At 52.0% G+C, this 21,681-nt stretch overlaps 6 protein-coding genes across 6 annotated transcripts; 3 read left to right on the forward strand and 3 right to left on the reverse strand.

Annotated features, from left to right (window-relative positions):
• Nucleotides 1–184: 184 nt before the first annotated feature.
• PG994_010625 (forkhead domain containing protein) lies at nucleotides 185–4,048 on the forward strand (the record flags this gene model as incomplete). The annotated part of the gene is made up of 3 exons (XM_066862034.1): nucleotides 185–948; nucleotides 1,155–3,121; nucleotides 3,180–4,048. 3 exons carry the CDS (start codon nucleotides 185–187, stop codon nucleotides 4,046–4,048), a joined length of 3,600 nt encoding a protein of 1,199 aa, XP_066711144.1.
• Nucleotides 4,049–6,152: 2,104 nt separating this feature from the next.
• On the reverse strand, nucleotides 6,153–9,157 carry PG994_010626 (formate--tetrahydrofolate ligase-domain-containing protein; the record flags this gene model as incomplete). The annotated part of the gene is made up of 6 exons (XM_066862035.1): nucleotides 6,153–7,138; nucleotides 7,198–7,789; nucleotides 7,855–8,775; nucleotides 8,838–8,875; nucleotides 8,947–8,967; nucleotides 9,034–9,157. 6 exons carry the CDS (start codon nucleotides 9,155–9,157, stop codon nucleotides 6,153–6,155), a joined length of 2,682 nt encoding a protein of 893 aa, XP_066711145.1.
• A 1,675-nt stretch (nucleotides 9,158–10,832) lies between these two features.
• Nucleotides 10,833–11,999, forward strand: PG994_010627 (eukaryotic translation initiation factor 3 subunit I; the record flags this gene model as incomplete). The annotated part of the gene is given in 5 exon segments (XM_066862036.1): nucleotides 10,833–10,859; nucleotides 10,937–11,149; nucleotides 11,200–11,439; nucleotides 11,512–11,776; nucleotides 11,788–11,999. 5 exon segments carry the CDS (start codon nucleotides 10,833–10,835, stop codon nucleotides 11,997–11,999), a joined length of 957 nt encoding a protein of 318 aa, XP_066711146.1.
• Nucleotides 12,000–13,194: 1,195 nt separating this feature from the next.
• PG994_010628 (SWI/SNF family of DNA-dependent ATPase) lies at nucleotides 13,195–16,561 on the reverse strand (the record flags this gene model as incomplete). The annotated part of the gene is made up of 6 exons (XM_066862037.1): nucleotides 13,195–14,665; nucleotides 14,709–15,046; nucleotides 15,106–15,380; nucleotides 15,416–16,157; nucleotides 16,235–16,393; nucleotides 16,475–16,561. The coding sequence occupies 6 exons, from the start codon at nucleotides 16,559–16,561 to the stop codon at nucleotides 13,195–13,197; spliced, it is 3,072 nt and encodes a 1,023-aa protein (XP_066711147.1).
• Nucleotides 16,562–18,779: 2,218 nt separating this feature from the next.
• PG994_010629 (uncharacterized protein) lies at nucleotides 18,780–19,580 on the forward strand (the record flags this gene model as incomplete). Its single annotated transcript, XM_066862038.1, has 1 exon — nucleotides 18,780–19,580. One exon carries the CDS (start codon nucleotides 18,780–18,782, stop codon nucleotides 19,578–19,580), a length of 801 nt encoding a protein of 266 aa, XP_066711148.1.
• A 1,179-nt stretch (nucleotides 19,581–20,759) lies between these two features.
• Nucleotides 20,760–21,066, reverse strand: PG994_010630 (uncharacterized protein; the record flags this gene model as incomplete). The annotated part of the gene is made up of 2 exons (XM_066862039.1): nucleotides 20,760–20,828; nucleotides 20,902–21,066. The coding sequence occupies 2 exons, from the start codon at nucleotides 21,064–21,066 to the stop codon at nucleotides 20,760–20,762; spliced, it is 234 nt and encodes a 77-aa protein (XP_066711149.1).
• Nucleotides 21,067–21,681: the final 615 nt, after the last annotated feature.

The following is a 21,681-nucleotide window of genomic DNA, read 5'->3' on the forward strand; positions in this document are numbered from 1 at the left end:
AGGCCAAGCTCGGCTGCTTCAGTACAGCAAGGTGACGCCAACGACCAAGAGGAAATAGTAAAATCGAATCGCCAATATGTGTCGCATACCGAAGGCGTCGCCGCTGTCGATTTGGGCACTGTCCAGCCTTCGCCCTCCCACATACCATTTGTTGGCATCCATTTCACCAGGCCCCAATATCGCTATGAAAACAAAGGCAATCTCAAGAAATCACCTCAAAATCCAATTCAACGAGAAGAAGGGGGTCTTCGAGGCTGTATCCTTGCACAGGAATGGGTTCTTCTGTGATGATGTTTTCTATGGATCAGAACATGGACCTGTCACCATTCGCAGCGGTGATCGCTTCCAGATCAAAGATGTAGGGTTTTTGTTCGTGATCAACGGCGTTGAGCGGGGCAAAACCGGTGGCGAGGACTTGCACGAGGAGGAGGCGTCGAGTAAGCGATACTCCGTTGGAGGCAAAGAGATGAGCTTCGATTTTGAGCATTCAGATCACGAGAAGTTTCATGATACCAGTGACGAGCTTTCTGATCTGGGAGACATATCTACTCCGCCGGCTGGATCAGACGACGGCGACGACGCTGACGACGCTGAGGATGCCGAGGATGCCGAAGATGCTGAGGTCGAGGAGGCTGAGGAGACCGCCATGGCTATTGAACTACCTTCTGAACAACCTCTCGAATCTGCTGAGCCGGAGCAACAGGTTATCCAGCCAGATCGGGATGGCGATGTGGTCATGCAGTCTGCCGAGTCTGCCTTCGAAGACCACGAGGAGGAAAGCATCGAGAGAAGGTTGCAAACAGCTCTTTCAGCTGATCTTGATTTGGGGCTTGATACGGGTCTTGATACTACCTTCGAGAATACGGAGCTCGATGTAGGCGATGCAGGACTTGATGCGAGCTATGACATGGAGCTTGACCCGAGATTTGATAATGGAATACCCCCGGAGTATGCTGGATTACCCATTCCTCCCAAACGGCGGGGTCCAGGGCGGCCACCAAAGGATGGTATTATGTCCAAGAGAGAGCGGCGGTTGTTGAAGAAACAGATGCTCGAAGACGCAAAGAAGATTCAGCCGCAGGAGCCATTGGGCGAGAAAATCAAACGACCCGTGGGGCGTCCTAGGAAAACCCCCTACCGGAGAACGGAGATAGACCGGAGAAGCGAAAGTACACCAAGCGAAAGAAGGAAGACGGAGAGGAAGGATCTGATGCCGAGAAACGAGCAAAGGAGAAAAAGGACAAGAAAGTACGACCCAAATCGCCCCCTCTGGAACTCAACAGAGAAGACTTCACCGATGAGCAGTTACAGAAGCCTAGCAAAAACTATGGTGTTCTCATTGATGAGGCTCTTACTGCGGGCCCGGTCGAGGGCCTGCATCTCAAGCAAATCTACAAGAGAATCACCGCCAAGTACCCCTGGTTCTATTTCCATGCAGAGACTAAAGGCTGGGAGAGCTCTGTTCGGCACAATCTGTTAGGCAACGACGCTTTCAAGAAGGACGACCAGACAGGTTTGTGGTCCCGTGTGCCTGGAGTCGAACTCGACGCAGGAAAGAAACGAAAGGCCACTACCCCAGAACGCTCGCTTGGCCCACCTTCGATGCAACCGCATCAAATGGCCCATCAACAACATTACTACCAGGGCTCTAATTACATGCAGCAGGGGGGAATGCACTACGCCCACAGTCTCCCAGGGCAAGGCTATACGGGTGGCAATCAGCATCAGAACGGTTACCATACTCCTTCACACAATGCTCCCAACCCTGTGAACCAGAGCACGCCGACAGCGCATCAGTCGTACCCTGCGCAGTCCCATAACCACGCCCCCGTCACAACGACTGCTGCACCAAATCTGGCTATGGCAAGGCAGCCCGGCCCCCAGCAGCAAGGAGTTTATAATTCTCCTTATGCAAGACCAACGCCGCCGGCGAACCCGCTGCCCAAGACTGAAAACACCAATTACAATCCGCAGACATCCCATATCCCTTCTGTGCCAGCTAATGCTACCTATACGACCCAGGCCAGTCAAAATACCACCTCTCTTGGTGCAAATGGGACAAGCTCGAGAGTTCCATTATCGGCTGAAGTTCAGAAAGTCGTTGCAGAGTGGAAGAAACAGATCATGACTACTATTAGCAAGAGTACAGATGCAGCGAAGGCCGAACAGATTATTGACTCGTCCATCAATCGTGCTCTTGGGGTTCCCGCAGCAGAGACACTGCCTGGATTCGAAGCAGTTGAGACGACTCTTGTCAATGCAGTGCAGGGTAAGATCAGGGATGCCCAAAACCAAGCACGAACTGCTGCGACTGCGGCTGCGACTGCTGCGCCTACCGCACCCGCGGCACCGGGGAGACAACCCTCGCTTGCACCAGCAGCCTCTCCAGGTGTAGCCAAGGCGCCAACAACAGCAACCTCATCCTCCCTCGAGGCAAATATTCAAGCCAGAATCAAGCTGTTCCGTGTCCCGATTCTTGCCGCCTTTAGAAAGAGGACCGAGCATGCCGAAACCATTGTTGATACAGCAATCAACCGTGCTCAAGGGCTACCGCATCAAGATGTTATGCCAGGCTGGGAAGATGCCGATAGGTTGATTGTGGAAAATGTGCACAAGATCATAACTGAAGTGCGCAAGAACCATGGCCTTCAAACCTCTGCTGCATCTCCCAGCATACAACCTGCACGGTCTACCCAAGAAGGGTCTGCTCACAAAATTCAATCTGCATCGCCGGCACCTCTTCCTCCTGCCATAACGACTGTGACTTCCACAGGCCAAAGCGTGACCACGCACAATGTGAGCGGTCGCCCTCCAGCGGCCACCCATACAAGCCCGCCACCCGCCGTGAACAATTCGTCGGCGTCTAAGGCAGCCATACCACAGCCCAGCCGTCCGGGATTATCGGTTGCCCGACCCTCAAAGATAGGGATTGCACGGCCAGGTGCTGTTTCTGTGGCACGCCCATCTGTAGCTCGGAAGGACCCGGCACTGCCTACCCCGGCACCAACATCAATGGGTTCCGCACCTGCAACTACAAATAGTCGTGTTTCACCTAATACTACGACTAGCACAAGCGCGGGGGCGACCGTGCCTACAACAACAGCACAAGCCTCTACCGTGAGTACACCCGCGCCGGGTGCCCAGGCTGCTAGACCTGTGCCGGCGCATGCCCCAAATAGCACCGCAAGTGCCCCCCGTTCTGGGCCACTCGTTGCCCGGTTTCAGCACTGGGAAGCCATCCAGTCCCGCTCCAGCACCAACGACGACCCCTAGCGCCGGCGCGATAGAGGCGATTACCGGCACGAAGCGAACGGTAGATAGTGTCGACGGACCGGGCCACGGAGTCGCAGAACAACGGGAACATAAGAGGCTTGCAACAGCACCACCGGATACTTCCCAAGCAAGCACTCAACCCAATGTCCCGGCACAACGTCCGTCTCCAGTCACACAAGTTCCGCAAGCTTCAGCCCCGCAAGAGCCAGCAACAGTGCCGCCAGTAGCAGCGCCGCAAGCACCGGTACAGCAGGCTCCGGCACCGCAAATACCACAAGCACCGGTACAGCAGGCTCCGGCACCACAAGCGCCAGCACCACAAGCGCCGCAAGTCGTACCACCGCAGGCACCGGTACAGCAGGCTCCGGCACCACAAGCAATGGTACAGCAAGCTCCGGCACCGCAAGCACCACAAGCGCCAGTACCACAAGCGCCTGCACCACAAGCGCCTGCAACAGCGCCGCCAGTAGCAACGCCGCGAGCAGTGGTACAGCAGGCTCCGGTACAGCAGGCTCCGGTACAGCAGGCTCCGGTACAGCAGGCTCCGGTACAGCAGGCTCCGGCACCAGCACCATCGCAAGAGGCGACAATCTCACCGCAAACCTCGATATCACAACCTCTCGAGCCCGCACCAACACCGGCAGCGGCACCAGGGGCAGCAACCTCACCAGTACCAAACTCCTTAACGCCACTGCAAGCCCCAGTGTCAACATCAGCATCACCACCAGCCCCGAGCCATGACACCCCCAAGCCTTCTGTAGAGCAACCGTCGTAAGACCCTGAGCATATAATTCTGGCTACCGGGGGGGTCAAAAAGAGCCCCCATGATTTTTTATCGAGTGTCGCGTGTTTTGATTGGCGCAGGATAGCGGGAAAGCATGGGAAGGGAATGCAGAGAGCAAAGAGAATCGTAGATATACCCCAAAGAGCAAACAGGAAGTTTAGGAGGAGAGGGAGGACGAAGTGACTTATTTGAGAAAATGTTTACAGTCAGCGTGCTTGGTAAAAATCAGTGGACTAAAGTCTGCGCAAGGACCATCAGCAACACGAATCTCAACCCAACATATCTAATACTCTTTTTACTTCCTTTTACTATAACTGCATCACAACATCATGGATTTACATGAACTCGGTCGCATTTTAACGGCAAATCGCAAGCCAAACGGCGAGTTCAGTTCCGAGGCTGTTACGGCTATTACCGCGCTCTCAATTGCCGGTGTGCGATAGACGGTTATTACAGACGCGTTTAACACGCGACGCGCCGTAACCATTACTAACCTTGTGAAGCGTTTTATTGAGCGCAAATCACCTAGGATAAAGAAGAGATCTGGTCGTCCTAATAGATTATCGAAGCGGCAAGAACGCTATCTATTTTAACTGGTGCGCCGGAAGCCGCGTGCGACCTAGAGGGAGCTCTGTATTAACATGAATGTTATGCTAGGGTCGAGACCACGCTCCTACTCTTCCCGGACCGCACGTCGCAGTCTACGTAAAAGGAAAATCGGCCATTGGCGCGCTGCGAAGCGCATCCTCTTGACGAAGGAAGACGCTAAAGAGAGGCTCGCTTTCTGCCGTTATTGGTCCTCCCCGGAGCGCTTGGAACAGCTCATGCTTTGCTTCTTTTCGGACGAATGTACGATCCAGAACGTACCTCACACCAGGCCGCTGGGTGTTCCGATTTAGCACAAAACGTTACAGGAAGGACCTCATCAGCCCTACCGGTCATTCCAGGCCTCGAATCTCCCTTATGCTGGGGGCAATGGTGTGGCAGAGGGCTGGAGAGGCCGGGACCTCCCCCCTCATCTTCTGCAGGGGTGATCCTGACTCTCCAGGCGGCGGCTTCACTTCTGCCCGGTATATGGAGGTCCTAGAGGCCGGTTTACTTCCTTTCTATGAGCCGGGGGACCCTTTTATGCAGGATAACACGCGTATATATCGATCCAACCCCGTGAAGGAGTTCCTGGAATCGAAAGGCATCTGGACGATCTAATGGCCTGCTCATTCACCCGATTTGAACCCCATTGAACAGGTGTGGAAGGCTCTCAAGCAGAATATCTATAAAATCGAGGCCTGAATCCCAATATTTGAAGGAAAATATCCCTCACGAGGCGTATGCGAAGGAGGTAGTTAAGCGTGCGTGGGCAGAACTAGATCCGGAGCTCATATGGAGGCTCCTTCGATCGATCCCTCGTCGCGTACGTGCTGTACTTCGCGCAAAAGGCTGGTATAGTCACTATCAAACTACATTCAATTAAGAGTAGAATGCACGTAAATTTAACGTATATACTGCTTATTTAAATGCGTTGTTGTTGCTTGAAAGGAGGTGGTGAATATGATGAAATCGGCTGAAAGTGGTCCTTGCGCAGACTTTAGTCCACTGACTTTACCAATACCTACTTACGTATCGAACATAGATGACTCCTTACATTATAATCTAGGAGCATCAAGAAGCCAAGCGAATCTTTCATGGAGAACAATACAAAATTTAATCTTCATACACTATCCGTCCGTCTTGCCTACGTATGGAACCATGGCTTTCTTTTAGATTAGTAGAGCTGACCCCTTTTCTATTGCCGGCTATACTGTCACCAGTCACTGGAAGAAAAGGGGGTTTTGGTCTACTGGTGCTAGGATTGGGCTCATTTCCAAATTCGGCCACTATAGTGATCGTATATCGGAACAAGAACAGGTAATAATACCAGATAGTGGAACGGGGTCTGGTATGTAATTCGTCAATTATCTACTAGCCGTTGAAGGTATCTTAAATTCTAAGCCAAATTCCTGTTGCGCCCCTCCTCCTATTTATTCATTCCATGTTGAAGCTACATTTGGGACGCCGTATCCCCTACTCTCATTTCTATAAATCCTGATCTAAAAATCTAGAACAAGCCCTCCACCTCGCCAGTCTCTACATCTACATCCACCTTGAGATATCCGGGTGCAGTAGGCAAGCCGGGGATCGTCTGGATATCCGCAGCGAGCGCGTAGAGATACCCAGCGCCAGCCGCCATGCGCACATCCCTGATAGGTACTTTGAAGCCAGTAGGAGCTCCCTTGAGTTCCGGATCGTGGCTGAGTGAGTATTGCGTCTTGGCTACGCAGATGGGCAGGTTCCCAAATCCTTGTTTGGTGTAAGTGTCCACCTTCTTCTGCGCCAGCTCCTCAAAGTTGACACTAGCGGCACCGTACATCTTTTGGCAAATAGCCTCCATTCTGTGTTGCACAGTACCGTCGAGGTCGTATAAGAACTTGAAGTCCTTCGGCTTCTCGCATGCTGCAATGACACCCTTGGCAAGCTCAACGGCGCCCGCACCACCTTGAGCCCAGTGGTCCGCAAGGATCGCGTCTTCGGCACCAGCCTTGATCGCCTCCTCACGGATGACAGCAATCTCAGCATCAGTATCCGTGGAAAATTTGTTAATAGCTACCACCACTGGAACACCATACTCCTTAGCATTCTGGATATGCTTAGCAAGGTTGATGCAGCCCTTGCGTAGGAGCTCCACGTTCTCCTGCTTGTAAACGGGATCAAGGGGCTTCCCTGGCGTAATAGGGGGTCCATTGCCATGCACCTTCAGGGCTCTGACAGTCGCCACAATCACGACGGTATCAGGCACAAGACCCGAAGCACGACACTTGATGTTGAAGAACCGCTCACCACCCATGGTGAAATCAAACCCGGCCTCGGTGACTGTGAAGCCAGCCTTAGCGTTGTGGTCTTCGTCTGGTTCGGTACCGGTAAGCTTGAGTGCCAGTCTATCGGCAATAATGGAGCTGTTCCTATCGAGATGTTCGCGAATGGTCCGGCGTGGACGAAAACGGGTGTCCCTTCTAGGGTCTGCATAAGGTTTGGCTTGATGGCATCCTTCATCAATGTAGTCAACGCTCCACCAACGCCAATATCGTCACAGGTGACCGGATCACCAGATCGCGAAGAAGCCACAACCATACGGCCAAGGCGCTCACGCATGTCGGCCAAATCAGTGCTCATGGCAAGAATAGCCATACACTCACTGGCAACCGAGATATCAAACCCAGTCTCACGGGTCTGGCCTTTCTCGGTGGGCGCAGTGCCCACTGTAACGCCGCGGAGGTGACGATCATTGACGTCTAATACACGCTTCCATGTAATAGTCTCAGGATCGATGTCCAGGCGAGCAAAGCGGCGGATCTCATCGTCGGTCAAGTCAGCGGGAGATGTCTTGTCAATACCCAGTTTCTTCAGGCGGCGGAACATGACGGGTGCAAATTCGCCTTGGGGCGTCAATCTGTTAAACAATGCGCGATCCTTCTGAGTGTTCTCGTGGAAAATGCGCGTGTCAATGGCAGCGGCCAAGAGATTGTTTGCTGCAGTAATGGCGTGGATATCGCCCGTCAGATGCAAGTTGAATTCATCCATGGGTATGACCTGACTATAACCTCCACCGGCAGCACCACCCTTGATGCCAAACGTAGGCCCTTGACTAGGTTGCCTGACGTTTGCAAAGGTCAGACGACCCAGATGAGCACCAAGAGCCTGCGCGAGACCCATAGTGGTAGTAGACTTCCCTCGCCCAAGGGAGTTGGTGTAATGCCCGTGACCACAACGTAACGGCCATTGCGGCGGTGCGATAGTCTTTTTAGTAGGCTAAGATCGACCTTGGCCTTGTATGAACCATAAGGCTCCAGCTCATGACGGGCAATCCCGACCTCTTGTGCAACCAAAGTAATTTCCTTGGGGATTTGTGCCTTGGACACGTCAATATCGGAGGGGACTGGTGTCTGGAGCTTCAAGGGCAACAGGTCAATGCGCCTCTGCTTGAGTTTGTCGAAAGACATTGTTGTAGAGTCCACAACGTTCTGCATCAGCATGGCAACTGTCATAGGTCCTACACCGCCGGGGACCGGGGTTATGGCGGAAGCAACTTCTGCCGCAGTCTCGTAGTCGACATCGCCCACGAGCCTCTGGCCAGATTTCTTGGTAGAGTCGGGAATGAAGTTGGTTCCAACATCGATAACGACAGCTCCAGGCTTGAGCCACTCTCCCTTCACGAAGTGGGGCTTGCCAATAGCAGCGACGACAATATCTGCCAACTTGACGTGCTCTTCGATATTCTTGGTCTTGGAATGACACACGGTAACGGTGGCATCGGCGTTCTTGAGCAGATAGCTCACAGGGCTACCGACAATATCGCTGCGGCCCAAGACGACAGCATGCTTACCCGCAATCTCGACACCGGCTTCTTCAAGCAACACCATGACACCCTTGGGGGTACAGGGAATGAAATAGGGGTGGCCACCTTTCTTGGCAAGCTCGCCGATGTTGGTGACACCAAAGCCGTCGACATCTTTCTTATCTGCGACAGCCGATGTGATACGGTATTCATCGATGTGCTTGGGCACTGGGAGCTGGACCAGGATACCGTGGACTGCACCGTCATTGTTGAGGGCATGGAGCTTTGCGAGAAGCTCGGACTCAGTGATGGGCTCGGGAAAGTGCAAAAGCTCACAGCTAATGTTCGCCTGAGGTCAAACCAGAGTCAATATAAGTGGCATCAAAGAGATCAGCACAACACGAGACTCACCTCCTCAGCAGCCTTAAGCTTCATGCGAACATAAGTGGCTATGGCCTGTTAGTGTGTATCCCCAATGGGTCGTGGCATATGTACGGTCGAGCGGAATCACATTACGTACTAGAGTCCGATCGATCACCGACTGATTGCAATTGCTGTTAGCCAGTGCGCGCGCGGTCGCAGACAAAGGGTGGGGATTGCGACAAACCTTGGATGATCTTGAGGCATGGCTTATACCTCGGGTTGATCTCCTGCTTCTTGGCAACCTCACCAGCCAGTCTCTCGCGAATCTTCTTCGCGATGGCGTTGCCATCAAGCTTCATGGCAGTCATGGTGGGGTAGTTCGACGCCGAGAAAAGTCGGCGGGGTACAGGGGAGTCGAAGGGTAAGGTCTGGGCCCGTAATGGCAGGGTCGTGGCACTGCAGAGAGGGCGAGACCGAGTCTGAGTCCAACCATGCAATGACGAACTGGCACAAGAGGATGAAGATGAAAAAGGCGTTGTTACTGTTAAACAATTGGGAGCGGGCGAGGTGGAAAAAAGAGCACGAGGGTCGTAAGATTGCTGAGTTACCGGAAGAGGAAGCTGGTGCTGAAATTCATGGGGTCCGGAGTTAGGAGGGCCACTACTGGTGCTGTGGGCAGGCGCGCCGTGAGTCGGAGTCGGAGCTTGCGCCGTCGAAAAAGTTTGTCGAGAGCCGCACACGCGAACGCCTAGACGTGGACGCATGAGCATACGTGTGAATGCCGTAGCTGTCGCTGCGCCTGGAGACGGGCCATGACGAAGGCTAATCGATAGTGTCATGTCAGCTCAGGCTGCAAAGGAGGCTTCAGCTTCAGTTTCTGGTGACTCAAGCCTAGGGAATCCTTCCTGCAAGCTGCTGGGTGAGTCAGCTGGCGCGGGTATGCAATGTAGCTGAGTCTTGGGAACAGAGGACAGGTTGGCGGGTGGCAGCAACAGTTAAAATCCAAAAGTACATATGATTGGTGGCTGCACACGCCTGGTTTCAACTGTCAGCGTAATGAAGGTGGCCAGACAGAAGGCGAAGTATTTGGCGATGCCACACAGTAACCTCGAGGAGAAAGAAAGGGAGGGGGAAGAGCGAGTATTGTTTCAACGGGACTCAACAGGACTCTGCGATTATCGCAGCAATGGTATGGGATCTAGATTTATGGCTAAGCTATGTAGCTGTCAAGAGTATACAGAATCATTCAATTCATGTCGATAGACCTGCATTACTAGCATATAGATTGCTCAAGAGGCCACTTTGCCGGACGTTCGTCGGCATTCCATTTCTTAGCAACGGCACCATGTTTTTTGGCTGGGACTTGGATGAAACGAAACCATGCACACGCATGCATACCTACACCATTCTGGTTTACACTCACGAACCTTTACGCGGCAGCGGAGAATATAGCCGAGATTCATCACACTTAGCGCCAGGTCTACTGCATTCCTGTATGACTCAGGCAATCCATAGGATATTTTAGTAAAATACGAGCCGTTTGGATAGTAGTACGCTGGTTGATACAGTATGTACTTATGGACCTGAGGTTAGGATAGGATGGCGACGAGTATGAGATGGTTCGTCTTCAACATCTCCGGTGTTGTTGGTTCTGGACTTAGTATTTGGGGATATCTAGGTTCCAGTATGAGTCTATGGTTATTGACGAATCCTTTTGTCTCTCTGTGTGTGACTCAGGCCAATATCATGCACTGCGTAGAGAGTTGACGAAGGTATCGAGGTAACTCCGTTTCTACGTTTAGTGCACGATACGAATTAAAAGAGCAGCCCACTCCCTCAATTGAAAGCCAAGTATTTCTTTTTTCCTTACACCTGCAACCCATACCCCCCCAAGCAAAAAATAAAAGGCCGGTTGATTCTCGGCTGCAACTTTTGCCCCGCACAACACTGAAGTCAAGTTGCTGCTTGTCTAGAAAACTCGCTGTCTACCCCACGACAACTGCCACCAAGGAGATCATTTAATCCTCCAAATAAACCGCCAACATGAGACCTATATTGCTCTCAGGTCACGTACGTCACAACCAGTGCAATTTTATGTAGTCTCCTCTCGTCCTGGTCATGCCGGCGCTAACATATTGCGATAACAGGAACGTGCGTTGACGCAGATCAAGTTCAACCGCGACGGCGACCTCCTCTTCTCCGTCGCCAAGGATCAGCATATTTGCGTCTGGTTCAGCCACAATGGCGAGCGCCTGGGCACCTACAAGGGCCACCAGGGTGCCATCTGGACCGTCGACGTGAACCCGGACTCCACCATGATTGCCAGCGGCAGCGCCGACAACACCATCCGCCTCTGGGAGGTCAAGACCGGCCGCCTGCTCAAGACCTGGGAGTTCCCACCGCCGTCAAGCGCGTCGAGTTCAACGAGGAGGGCACCCAGCTGCTGGGCGTCACCGAGAAGCGCATGGGTCACCTGGGCTCCATCGTCGTCCTCAACATCAACCCCGACATCGACGGCGAGCAGAGCGACGAGAAGGAGCTCACCATCGTCTGCGACGAGAGCAAGGCGACCGTGGCTGGCTGGAGCTACATGAACAAGTACATCATCGCTGGCCACGAGGATGGCAGTGTTAGCCAATATGACGCCAAGGTACGCCATTCCTATTTCCCGACTGAACAAGTTCCTTATGTGTCGCATGACTGACAAAATCCACCAATCTAGACCGGCGAGCAGTTGGAGAACCTCCCTATCCACGACCTCAACATGCAACTTACCGACCTCCAGTGGTCAAACGACCGCACCTACTTCATCACCGCTTCCAAAGACAAGACGGCCAAGTTGGTCGCCGCCCGCGACCTGGAAGTCCTCAAGACCTACCCCTCCGACACACCCCTGAACAGTGCCACCATGACCCCGAAGAAGGACTACGTGATTCTGGGTGGCGGCCAGGCCGCCATGGATGTCACCACTACCGCCGCGCGACAGGGTAAATTCGAGGCTCGTTTCACCACAAGATCTTCGAGGACGAGATTGGCCGTGTCCGTGGTCACTTCGGTCCCCTCAACACAGTCGCCGCCGACCCCACCGGCAAGAGCTACGCCAGTGGAGGTGAGGACGGCTACGTGCGCGTCCACCACTTCGACAAGGGATACTTCGACTTCAGCTACGAGGTCGAGCGCGAGAGGCAGAGAGCCATGCAGCAGCAATAGGGCCACTAGCTTCTCCTGGTTTTCTCATCTTTACCCGGTACTTCCCATCAGCTCTCCCCACGCTTCTTCGCACGCGAACTAAAGATGGGGTGGCAAATGACGAGGGAAATGGAATGGACGGATTCGGCGTTGGTAGTCCTCTCTTGTATGTAACGTGGTGGTTCATCTTAATTGCATCTTGTCTGGCGTTAGGGGGAAAGGAACAAAAGATAGTTTCTTTTGCTTTACTTGAGCAGGCGAATCGAAAGACAAAATTTGCGGGGTGCGAAGCAGCTGTTGGACTGCCGTCTAGATAGAATATTAGATGGCAGTTAAGACATGACGATATACCTCACCAGAATTCGAGTCACGTTTATCTGCAAAACGTACTGACACCTACACGACAAACATAGTAGGTAGTTCCGTTTCCTTACTTTTATCTGGGAATAGTTTTGAATGGCGCAAGAGTTCAAATCATGTGCAAAATTCCTTGGTGAAAAGACCCGTCGTTCATAACGCTGCCGTACATCTTTGTTTACCTGTGTCTTTCTCAGGTCTGCTAGAGCAAGCAACAAGCCCAACGACACCATTTGTGTCTATGTAAGTAACCCCAAGCGAAACCAAGTCTGCCATACAAATGACCACCCAGCCTTTTCCCCTACAGGCCCGTTACCTAGTCTCGCCATGCCGATGGCAAGTCCATTATCAGACGAACGGACTCCCTGTACGGAATCTGAAAGGGCCACAATGTGGCGATCGGTGTCTATCAACGGTGAAAGGGGGGCAAAACGATCATCAGAAACCACTGTAACGCCGTTTCATTCCCTTGCGGGAAGGAGAGAAATCCATTCCCGGGGTCTTTTCCCAAGCCATTCAGCCGACCAAATGAAGAGGCGCAGGATAACTCTCGTCAACGTAGTAAACTCAGAACGCCATTAGAATGTGTACACAGGATCCTCTTCCCATGAAGCCCGTGAAATCTAACAACTCGCTACAAAGCAAGCAATAAGCTTATTTCTTCTTCCCCTTGCTCTTACTCTTCGGAGCAGGAGCCGCCGAGGGAGTAGACGCAACACTTGAAGCTCGGGATGAAGGGGCTGCCGAGCTGGCCTTGCTGCCTTTGACATTGTCAAGTGCCTTGTTCTATATTTATGTTAGCATATTAGCCAATGTAGGGAGGATGGGTGAGGGCATAAAACATACCTTGACCCCGTTCTTAGATTTTTTTGGCAGGCGCCATGCCGAGAATGCTATCCTCGTCGTTCTCTTCGTCCTCGGGCTCACGCTTCGCCTTGCCGTTGACGCCATTCTTGCTGGGCTGCATGTCCTCAAACTCCTTCACAACCGTAGTCAAGAGAGTAGTGCAACGCCGGCTGATCTCAACCGGTGTGCGACTTAGGAAGAACCAATCAAAGCGGAACAAGGGGCTGTCGCGAATTTCGTCCCGGATACGATCGTACAGATTCTCGGAATCAAGACCGAGCTTATCAAGCATCACCAGTAGGAAACGATCCTCCTCTTCGGTGTAGACCTTCTTGTTCGTCGTCGAGACCGAATAGTTCACCTTCATTTGCTGCAATGGTACACGGTATTGCTGCATCTTCTTTCGCAGCATGTTCCGCTGGTGCTGTGTCTTGCTGCGTCGCTCTTCACCAGTCTCAATGACCTGCAGGTACTTGTTGTAGTCGGCGACCTCGGTGTACCGCTGCCAAAAGACCTTGGCGAATGCTTTGATCTCCGCTGGCGACTTGCTGTCCACCTCATCTGCCATTTTCTCGTAGCTGGTTTTACCGTACTTGGCAGATCCGTTGATAAATTGCTGGAAATCACGCCTATTCCAATCCCCAAAGCCTTGGGTGGATAGCTTGGCCTTCTCTTCTTGCTCCTCCTCGGTCAATGGTGTGGCATCATCAATTTCCTGCTGGTCAAGAGCACGCTCAGCCTCACGTTCTTCGAGAGTCGATTCGTCGCCATCTGCCAAAGGAACCTTGTAACCGATCTCTTTCCGGTAGTAGGCTGTTTCGCGGTCTTGAAGTTCACGCAGGCGGGCGGGGTAGAACTGGTAATCGTGGACAGGGACCTGCTTAGGAGCTCGGGGAGCCTTTGGCTTGGCCTCTGCTTTCCCGCTATTACCATAGATAGCCTGTCGGTAGAACTTATCGATGGAATATGATTGTTCCTTGCGCTCACGCTTTGCTGGGTTGATCCAAGTCATGCCAATGTCCTTCTTCTTCTCTCCTGCGGCAAAGTTCTCTCCATTCCATACATAAGCGGAACCAGATTCGGAAGAGAAATTCTGCAAGTCATCGAGGCCGAGCGATTCAAACTTGCTGTTGAGCTGTTTAGTACGCGTCTCGCCTTTGGCAAGGATTTGGTCAATATCCTCATCGTCCATTTCTGTGCCCTTTGCCGCCATGCCAGTGGCACCCTTCGTCTGGAACACGTTTTCGGCACCATGTTGAATCATGCTGAGCAACTCGTCCTTGGCAGCTGGGCCCTTGGTTCCTGGTTGAGCACGACCTTGCTGGATGACCAGCTGATCAAGCCGCAACTTCTGTGCTGCTCGTTCCAGCACCTTTTCCTCAATCGCATCCTCGGTAACAAAGCGATAAACAACAACTTGCTTGGTCTGTCCAATACGATGGGCTCGATCCATAGCTTGAAGATCTGCCTGGGGATTCCAGTCGCTGTCGTACAGGATAACGATATCAGCACTGGTTAAGTTGATACCCAAGCCTCCCCGCACGGGTGGTGAGCAGGAAAATGAATTTCTCGGAACCGGGCTTGTTGTATTCGTCAATGGCGGCAATGCGGTCTTCGTGGGCAGTTCCACCATCGATACGGCAGTACTTGTATTCTCTGAATACACAGTAATCCTCTAGGATGTCCAACAGACGGCTCATCTGGGAGAAGATGAGAACTCGGCTGCCCTGCTTCTGGAGACGGCCCAGCAGCTTGTCCATAAGCGCCATCTTGCCCGAGTTGAAGACTAGATGCTCGTCGGTTGTGTAAGGTGGGCCGGGCTCGGCACCCTCAAACAGGTATGGGTGGTTACAGCATTTCCTGAGCTGCATGACAATGTTGAGAAGACGAGTCTTGGATTCTCGCTTTCCGCCGCGCCGTTTACAGCATCGATATCCTTCTCGAGGATCTTCTGGTACCACTTGATCTGCATATCCGACATTCCAATGTACAAGTTGACCTCTTTCTTTGGCAGAAGACTCTTCTCAACATCGGCCTTGACGCGGCGAAGCAAGAACGGCCGGGGTACTCGGTGGAGTTGCTGTACAACGGTATCCTGATCTTGGTCCTGCCCAGAAAACCACTGGTCGAAAGCTTCCGCATCTCCGAAGACATGGGTAGAAGGAAGTTGAGGAGGGCCCAAAGTTCGTGCAGGTTGTTCTGAAGAGGCGTTCCTGTAATAAGCAGTCTATTACGCGAGTTGAACATGCGGATGACCTGCGAGAGTGACGACTCCTCGTTCTTGATACGATGCGCTTCATCGATAATGATGTACTCCCAGGCGAACTTCTTCAGATGCGACTTTTCTCGGAGAATCATCTCGTAACTGGTAATGCAGACGTCGAATTTCTCGTCAACGAGGCGCTCGTTGATCAAGATGTGTCGCTCCTCCTTAGCACCCTGAAGGACCAAGACGTTAACCTCGGGAGTCCACCTCTCGAACTCTCTCTTCCAGTTGTCCAGAGTAGACTTGGGCACAATGACCAGATGGGGACCCTTGATATCCATAATATGTCGTAGGTATCCCAGAAATGAGATGGTCTGTAAGGTCTTTCCGAGACCCATTTCGTCGGCCAAGATACCCGAGATACCGTTCTCGTGCAAAGAAATCATCCAGTTGAGACCAGCTACCTGGTAGTCTCGCATAGTACCTTGGATGAAAGCTGGCGACTCGCGAAAGACCGTCTCGGCTGAACCACCATGGCGCTCGTCCTTTAGAAGCTCAGCATCCTCCTCGGCTTCTGTGCGGCGAACGCGGCCCGTAGCCGCACCACCTTGTCTGGAGCCTTTCTTCTTGTACTTCTTTTCTTCCTCGTTCTGTCGGTCAATCTCGACCATGATGTCCCGAATCTTGGGGTTCGGGTTCGTCTCAATGAAATGTCGGAAAAGGTCGGTCAAACCTAGTAGATAGCGGAATCGGCGGATACTGTCATCTTCCTGTAGTGGGTTAAAATCAGTTAAAAGACCTAAACAGCTTTTCCTGCCCATTACGGGCAATAAAGTAAGTGATTTACCTTTGATTCGCCTAAAGCATCATGCTTCTTTCCAAATATGCTTCGGCGCAGCTGGTTCGCCTCTGATCTCTTCTTGCGGCCATCGACAGGGTCGCCAGCAACACTGCTTGCAGTTGTATTAGGGTTCGTGTCTGAATCGTCAAAAGACTCGTCAACCTCCTAGATTGGCGGTGGTTAGCATAGATGATCACTGCGCGGGCTCTGATTTCCTCGCAAAGATCCAAGGTGAATGGCACGTACCATTGCGTCGCCACGAGACACGGGCTCGGGAGCATCCGGCATTGACGCGTCAGTGTCGACGGCGCTGGGCCTCGAGCGGGGAGCCATGATGTGAGCTGTCCCGCCTCGGATTGGGTAGAAGTGGTGAAGGTTGGAGTTACAACTGTAATTCACAAGCACTCAACGCGACCCGACGCGGTTTATCACAAGTCGCGACGCGCTCAGGAAATGGCGCCAATCTAGTGGTGCAAGGCGAGGATGTGTGCGTTTGCAAAGGAGGGATGAGGTAGGATGGTGAGGGACTGTTGTTAAAAATCCCAGACGCGTTGAATGGGGTATGCAAGGAGGGAGTAAGGAAGGTGAAGAAGCACGGCACTTAACGTTAGGTCAAGGAAAAGATTGGTAGCTGGTTTAGAGTGGGGCAGGTTGATGAGAGTGACAGCAAGCCGCCTCCTACCCCCTCCGGCCACCCCACGTACCTACCTAGACAAAGGGAAGAAAGATATGTACTTATGGAGCAGAATTCAGAGGGCTCTCAACCACCCCTTCGTGGGACTGTATTGCATATCCATGGCCATCACTTCTAATAAAAACACTATTCATATCTACCATGACCTCCATGGATTTATAGCGGTATACTATAAGAGCCTCGGTATACCGTTCCAGCTTCTAACCGTATCTCCCTTCCCTCTCGATGGATCAGCTTACCCATCCACCTTCAACCTGCATCGCCCGAGTCAGAATGATACAGCTTGGAGATGCTCACTAATGGCACATGGTATGCCCCAATGTTCAATATTGGAGTGATGGCGAATTGCTAGCAGCAAGGGACATGAAGCCGAGTTTCCTATCCCAACCCAGCCTCCCTGGGAGCTCCGTGATTAGAGTAGCCATGATTAGAACAAGCTCCTGTCTTGATGTGACTTCTCTAAACAGTTATTTCCCTTGCGTTTGTCTGATTGCGAGGAATGGCAGCTATTGCTGAGGTTGGTCTTGGGACCCTCGGATTGATGATATGTTAGCCATGCCCACTCATATCTCAGGTTAGATGTAAGTACATGTGTCAAGATCAATCCGAATTAGAAAACAATTGGCAATAAAGCACGATACGTGCAAACTTTACCAGGAACCTGTATGTAATGCAGATTGAACCGCATCGTCTTGTCAAAGTAGACTCAAGTGGCATATTTCTACTGGCCCATCCGGAGTATACACGGCCTTGGCGAGGACTCCTCTTGATATCACCACCGTGTACAATATTTCGTCCCGGAGGTTCGAGCTACAATGTCACTCTGTCGGAAGACAATTACGGTCTCATCGAGTTCGAAGTGATGATATACTTATTTGCTCTGCTTGTAGCAGCTTCACCTTCCGCAATGGAGGTAGCAGAAGTGCGTGCATGTATGAGGTCCAAATCCCGAAAGCCCAATAAGGATTGTCGACCAATCAGACATGAGAGGGCCAACGCTAAGCCCATTTCAGCAAAGGCCAGCAATTCTACTGTACCTGTCTACTCCGTACCGGCCCTGCCCAGGAACTAAAAGCCATGCGCCAGGGGTGCGCACGGATACACAATTCACTTCAACTTGATCTTCGGAATCGTGGATTGATGCGGGCCGAAATACAGCTGATGTGCAGCAATTGATTGGATCATCCTCCCTTCGATTAAAGGTACGTACAACATTGAATGCACTAAATTAACCTGTTATGTAGTCGGCCGCACGGGGCGGCAACGTGCTGCAATCTCACCTCTCAGCCAAGCCCAAGCCCATCATCACGAGCAAAGGGGAGTCTCGGAGTCAGTCCATCGATCAACTTCTTCTCCTTGCCATCCATCACTTGCACCACCATCGGCTGCCCCCATCTCTCCTTCTCCCAAATACCCGACTTCGTTCAACGTACGAATCAATCTGAAGAGACGTTATTTATATACCTACTTCGCATGCACGTCTCTAGAGCGACCCTTGTCTTTGTTACAGTGATCGGTTGCTTTTGGGCCTCTGTACCTAGTAGGCTGGTAGATTCCTGAATCGCCTACCTACCCCATAACCACCCCTCCGATTCCATATTCGTGGCCCACCGGGTCCCCCAACATCGGCGACGAAAGACAGCAAGCCCGCCCCCACTGTGAACAACAGACTTCCTTCCAGTCATCGCTTTTGCGCTACAACTGCATTTTGCTTACCGCCACATCATCCGAATTACGCTTACCCAGTCCGAAACTACCTGGGCAATCCGTACGGCTCATCGCCCAACTACCGACAATTCCACGATCAAAGAAGAGGCAAGACACTGGCCTGGGGCTCGCTCATCAGCAGAGGCAATCATGGACAGCAACATGCGGGGCACGTCGCCAACAAAGACTCCTGCCGCTGGCCTCGATTCGCCAGAGCAACTTATGGATGCTTTCAAGAACGCTGCCTTGTCCGTCACAAAACTATATAAAACATCGGCCGCGGCACAGACTAAAGCCCGCTCCGATGGCTACCAGGACTGCCTCGAGGACCTGCTGGCTTTCCTCGAAAAACAGAACATCGGCCTGGCCGATGGGGAAGGACGACAGATCCGGCTATGGGTCAACGAGCGATATGAGGGGCGAGATGGCTCGTCTCAGCCGCTCGACAGCGAGGACGAAGTGGAAAACATGAAAACCGAGGCTGCTCCGGCACCCGATCTGCATCGTTCGAACAGCAACGCCAACCTGCCAGCACCTCAACAACCACAACAGCAACATGACGTGAGGACGAACTCGGCCCCGCCTGCTCCAACCTCGGATCTCGTCAACCCCAAGATTGCCGGCAGCGTCCATGTAGCTGCTCCACCACCCCATTTCGTGGTACCAACCCAAGACACCTTCACGTTTCAGTCTTCGATGGCCTATCCTTCAGAGTCGGACCTTAATATCGCCAACCTCGACTTGTCGGACAACCGTTCCAATGATGCCGCCAACCACCACCCCGCTACACAGAACTTTCGGCCCAAACCTAGCAGGTCTGGTGCCCGCCCCAAGACAGGCCATATCAGCAAGACGACAGGCAAGCGTAAGATCAACTTGGCCGAGCTATTCGACGTAGGCAAGGATCTATTTGGTGGCAACGGCGGAGGAAAACGCAGCAGACACACATGATGGGCATCTCGGATGTCTTTTCGTTTACGCACTCGTCCGTCCATTACTCATGTGCCTGCTTTACCTATCTGCCGATTGGCTTTGGGTCTATCAACGGACCTGGATTTACCAATACGCTTCGGGGTATAGACATGGTAGAACGGCGTATGCGTCTCTTTCCTATTGCATTCATATCTGGCATGGCATGGCGGGGGCATTATGTGGTACTGGGGAGCATCCTGGGGAGTTTTTGAAGACGCCACCAACCTTTTCGTTCTTGGCCGGTTGCATAGGAAAGGGGGGTTTTATGGTCTTTATTTGTCAAGGGATACAGATTCATCGATTATATGGCTTGCTTTCTACTACTATGTTGGCTCTCTGGATCAACCCATGCTAGAGAGTCCGCGGGAGGTTCACCTTGTCCGCGACTTGTACATAGAGAAATGCGTCCTTACTTCGATAGCATAAAGAGCGAATTCTTAGACGGAGCAAATAGCAACTCGTATAGCGACTCTTTCTAGATGGTTATGTACCTGTTAGACTATCCGCTAACAATATCGGTTCATAGTTATTAATGTATTTGAGATTTAACTCATAATATCTATCCATCGAGCATCACAGTACATCAACACCACGGCTCTCGATCCGAGGTGCTGATAATCCCAACACACGACTTTTGGTAGGGACTGCCCTAAGTTTGCGGGGAAGAAAAGTACAATATCTTTAAGACGTGATGATGTTGCACTTGAATCAGTTTTGAGCACAGTCTTTGTTGTGAGGTTAGTCTCATATACGTGGTCACGCTGTAGGGGTGCCACACGTTTGCGATTGATTGTCTAGACCCCCAAGACCTACGCACACATCGATTTATAAAATATTTCCAGTTCAGTTACTATTATTTATGTTAGTTACTTAACATCGCCGCTCACGAAGTTGCAAGCGTTGTTAAAACATTTGGGTGAGTTCAAAATTGTGATATTTCATAACCACTATAAATTGCTTCCAAATCTGTCCCAACTCACATAGAGCCTTCATCATAATCGTCGTAATTGGTATCATCGTATAGTACAATCCAGAATCATCTCTCTATCTTCGACCCAGCGACCATGCTGTTGTGGGGGTATCATTATCATACAACTCTCATGCCGTTCAAGACATGTCATCCTCCTCATTAGCTTCGCCAGTTTGTCTCTTCCCCGTCTAATAGTGACGACCGGTGCGGTGACTACCGCGGCCATCTGTGCCGTGCATGCGGCGAGTACCAGCGGCCTGTGATGCATTAGTATTTTGTATGTCCAATGTAGGATTACGGTAGATGGGAGGAGGGCGACTAGGTGCTCACCTTCTGGCCGGGGCGGCGTGTCAAAGAGCCCTTGAGCTTCAACATGGCTCCGCTGATCTTGTCACCGAGAGTGGCGTGACGCTTCTGGTGGTGTACGACCTTTTTGCGTCCGAAGAGGCCGCGTCTGCGGGTGGTGGTGGTAGTGGTAGTGTGGTGGTGAGGCATGATGGTTGGTTTGATTGTGTATATAGGTAGGGAGATAGGTAAATCTACGTTACGTTGTGCTTGATAGGGCGGAGTGGTTCAGAGTTGTTATTGTGTCTGTTATGGTATGGAGAGGAGAGGCAGAAATTATCTAAGTGAGGAATACCTTACAGTCTTATACCCATCATCTACAGGCGTCGCAAACAAAGTCTAGATTTCCCCAAGTCCATCATCATCCAGATCTACCATGACATCAAGCCCTACGTAGCATCCTGAAGATCGACGTTCGCAGACAAACAGGGAAAAGTGTTGGTGTGCTAGGCATTGCCTGCATTGGGACCCCAATCAAGGAACAGCTATTTGCGATCCGGTGATCTAATCGAGGGATAGACTTCCCTGCCTGTTTCCGAAAGCAGGAGACCCTTCCTTCGGAGTCATCCTTATCGGACCCTTGGGGTAAACCTCCTAACAGGTTTTTCTGGCTGCTTTCGATCAGCGATATGATCAAAGTCGCAAAGGCTGAAGGGGGGTCGGTCGCACAATACGCACCAAAAGACCAAACATGTCGATAGGTACAGTAGGCGCATTAGGACCCCTATGACGCTAGAACCCGGAGAATTGATTGGCCAGCACTTG

This window comes from Apiospora phragmitis (assembly GCF_038363925.1).
Source record: "Apiospora phragmitis strain CBS 135458 chromosome Unknown utg000010l:1.0-9815664.0:1.0-9183399.0, whole genome shotgun sequence".
NCBI lineage: Eukaryota > Fungi > Ascomycota > Sordariomycetes > Amphisphaeriales > Apiosporaceae > Apiospora > Apiospora phragmitis.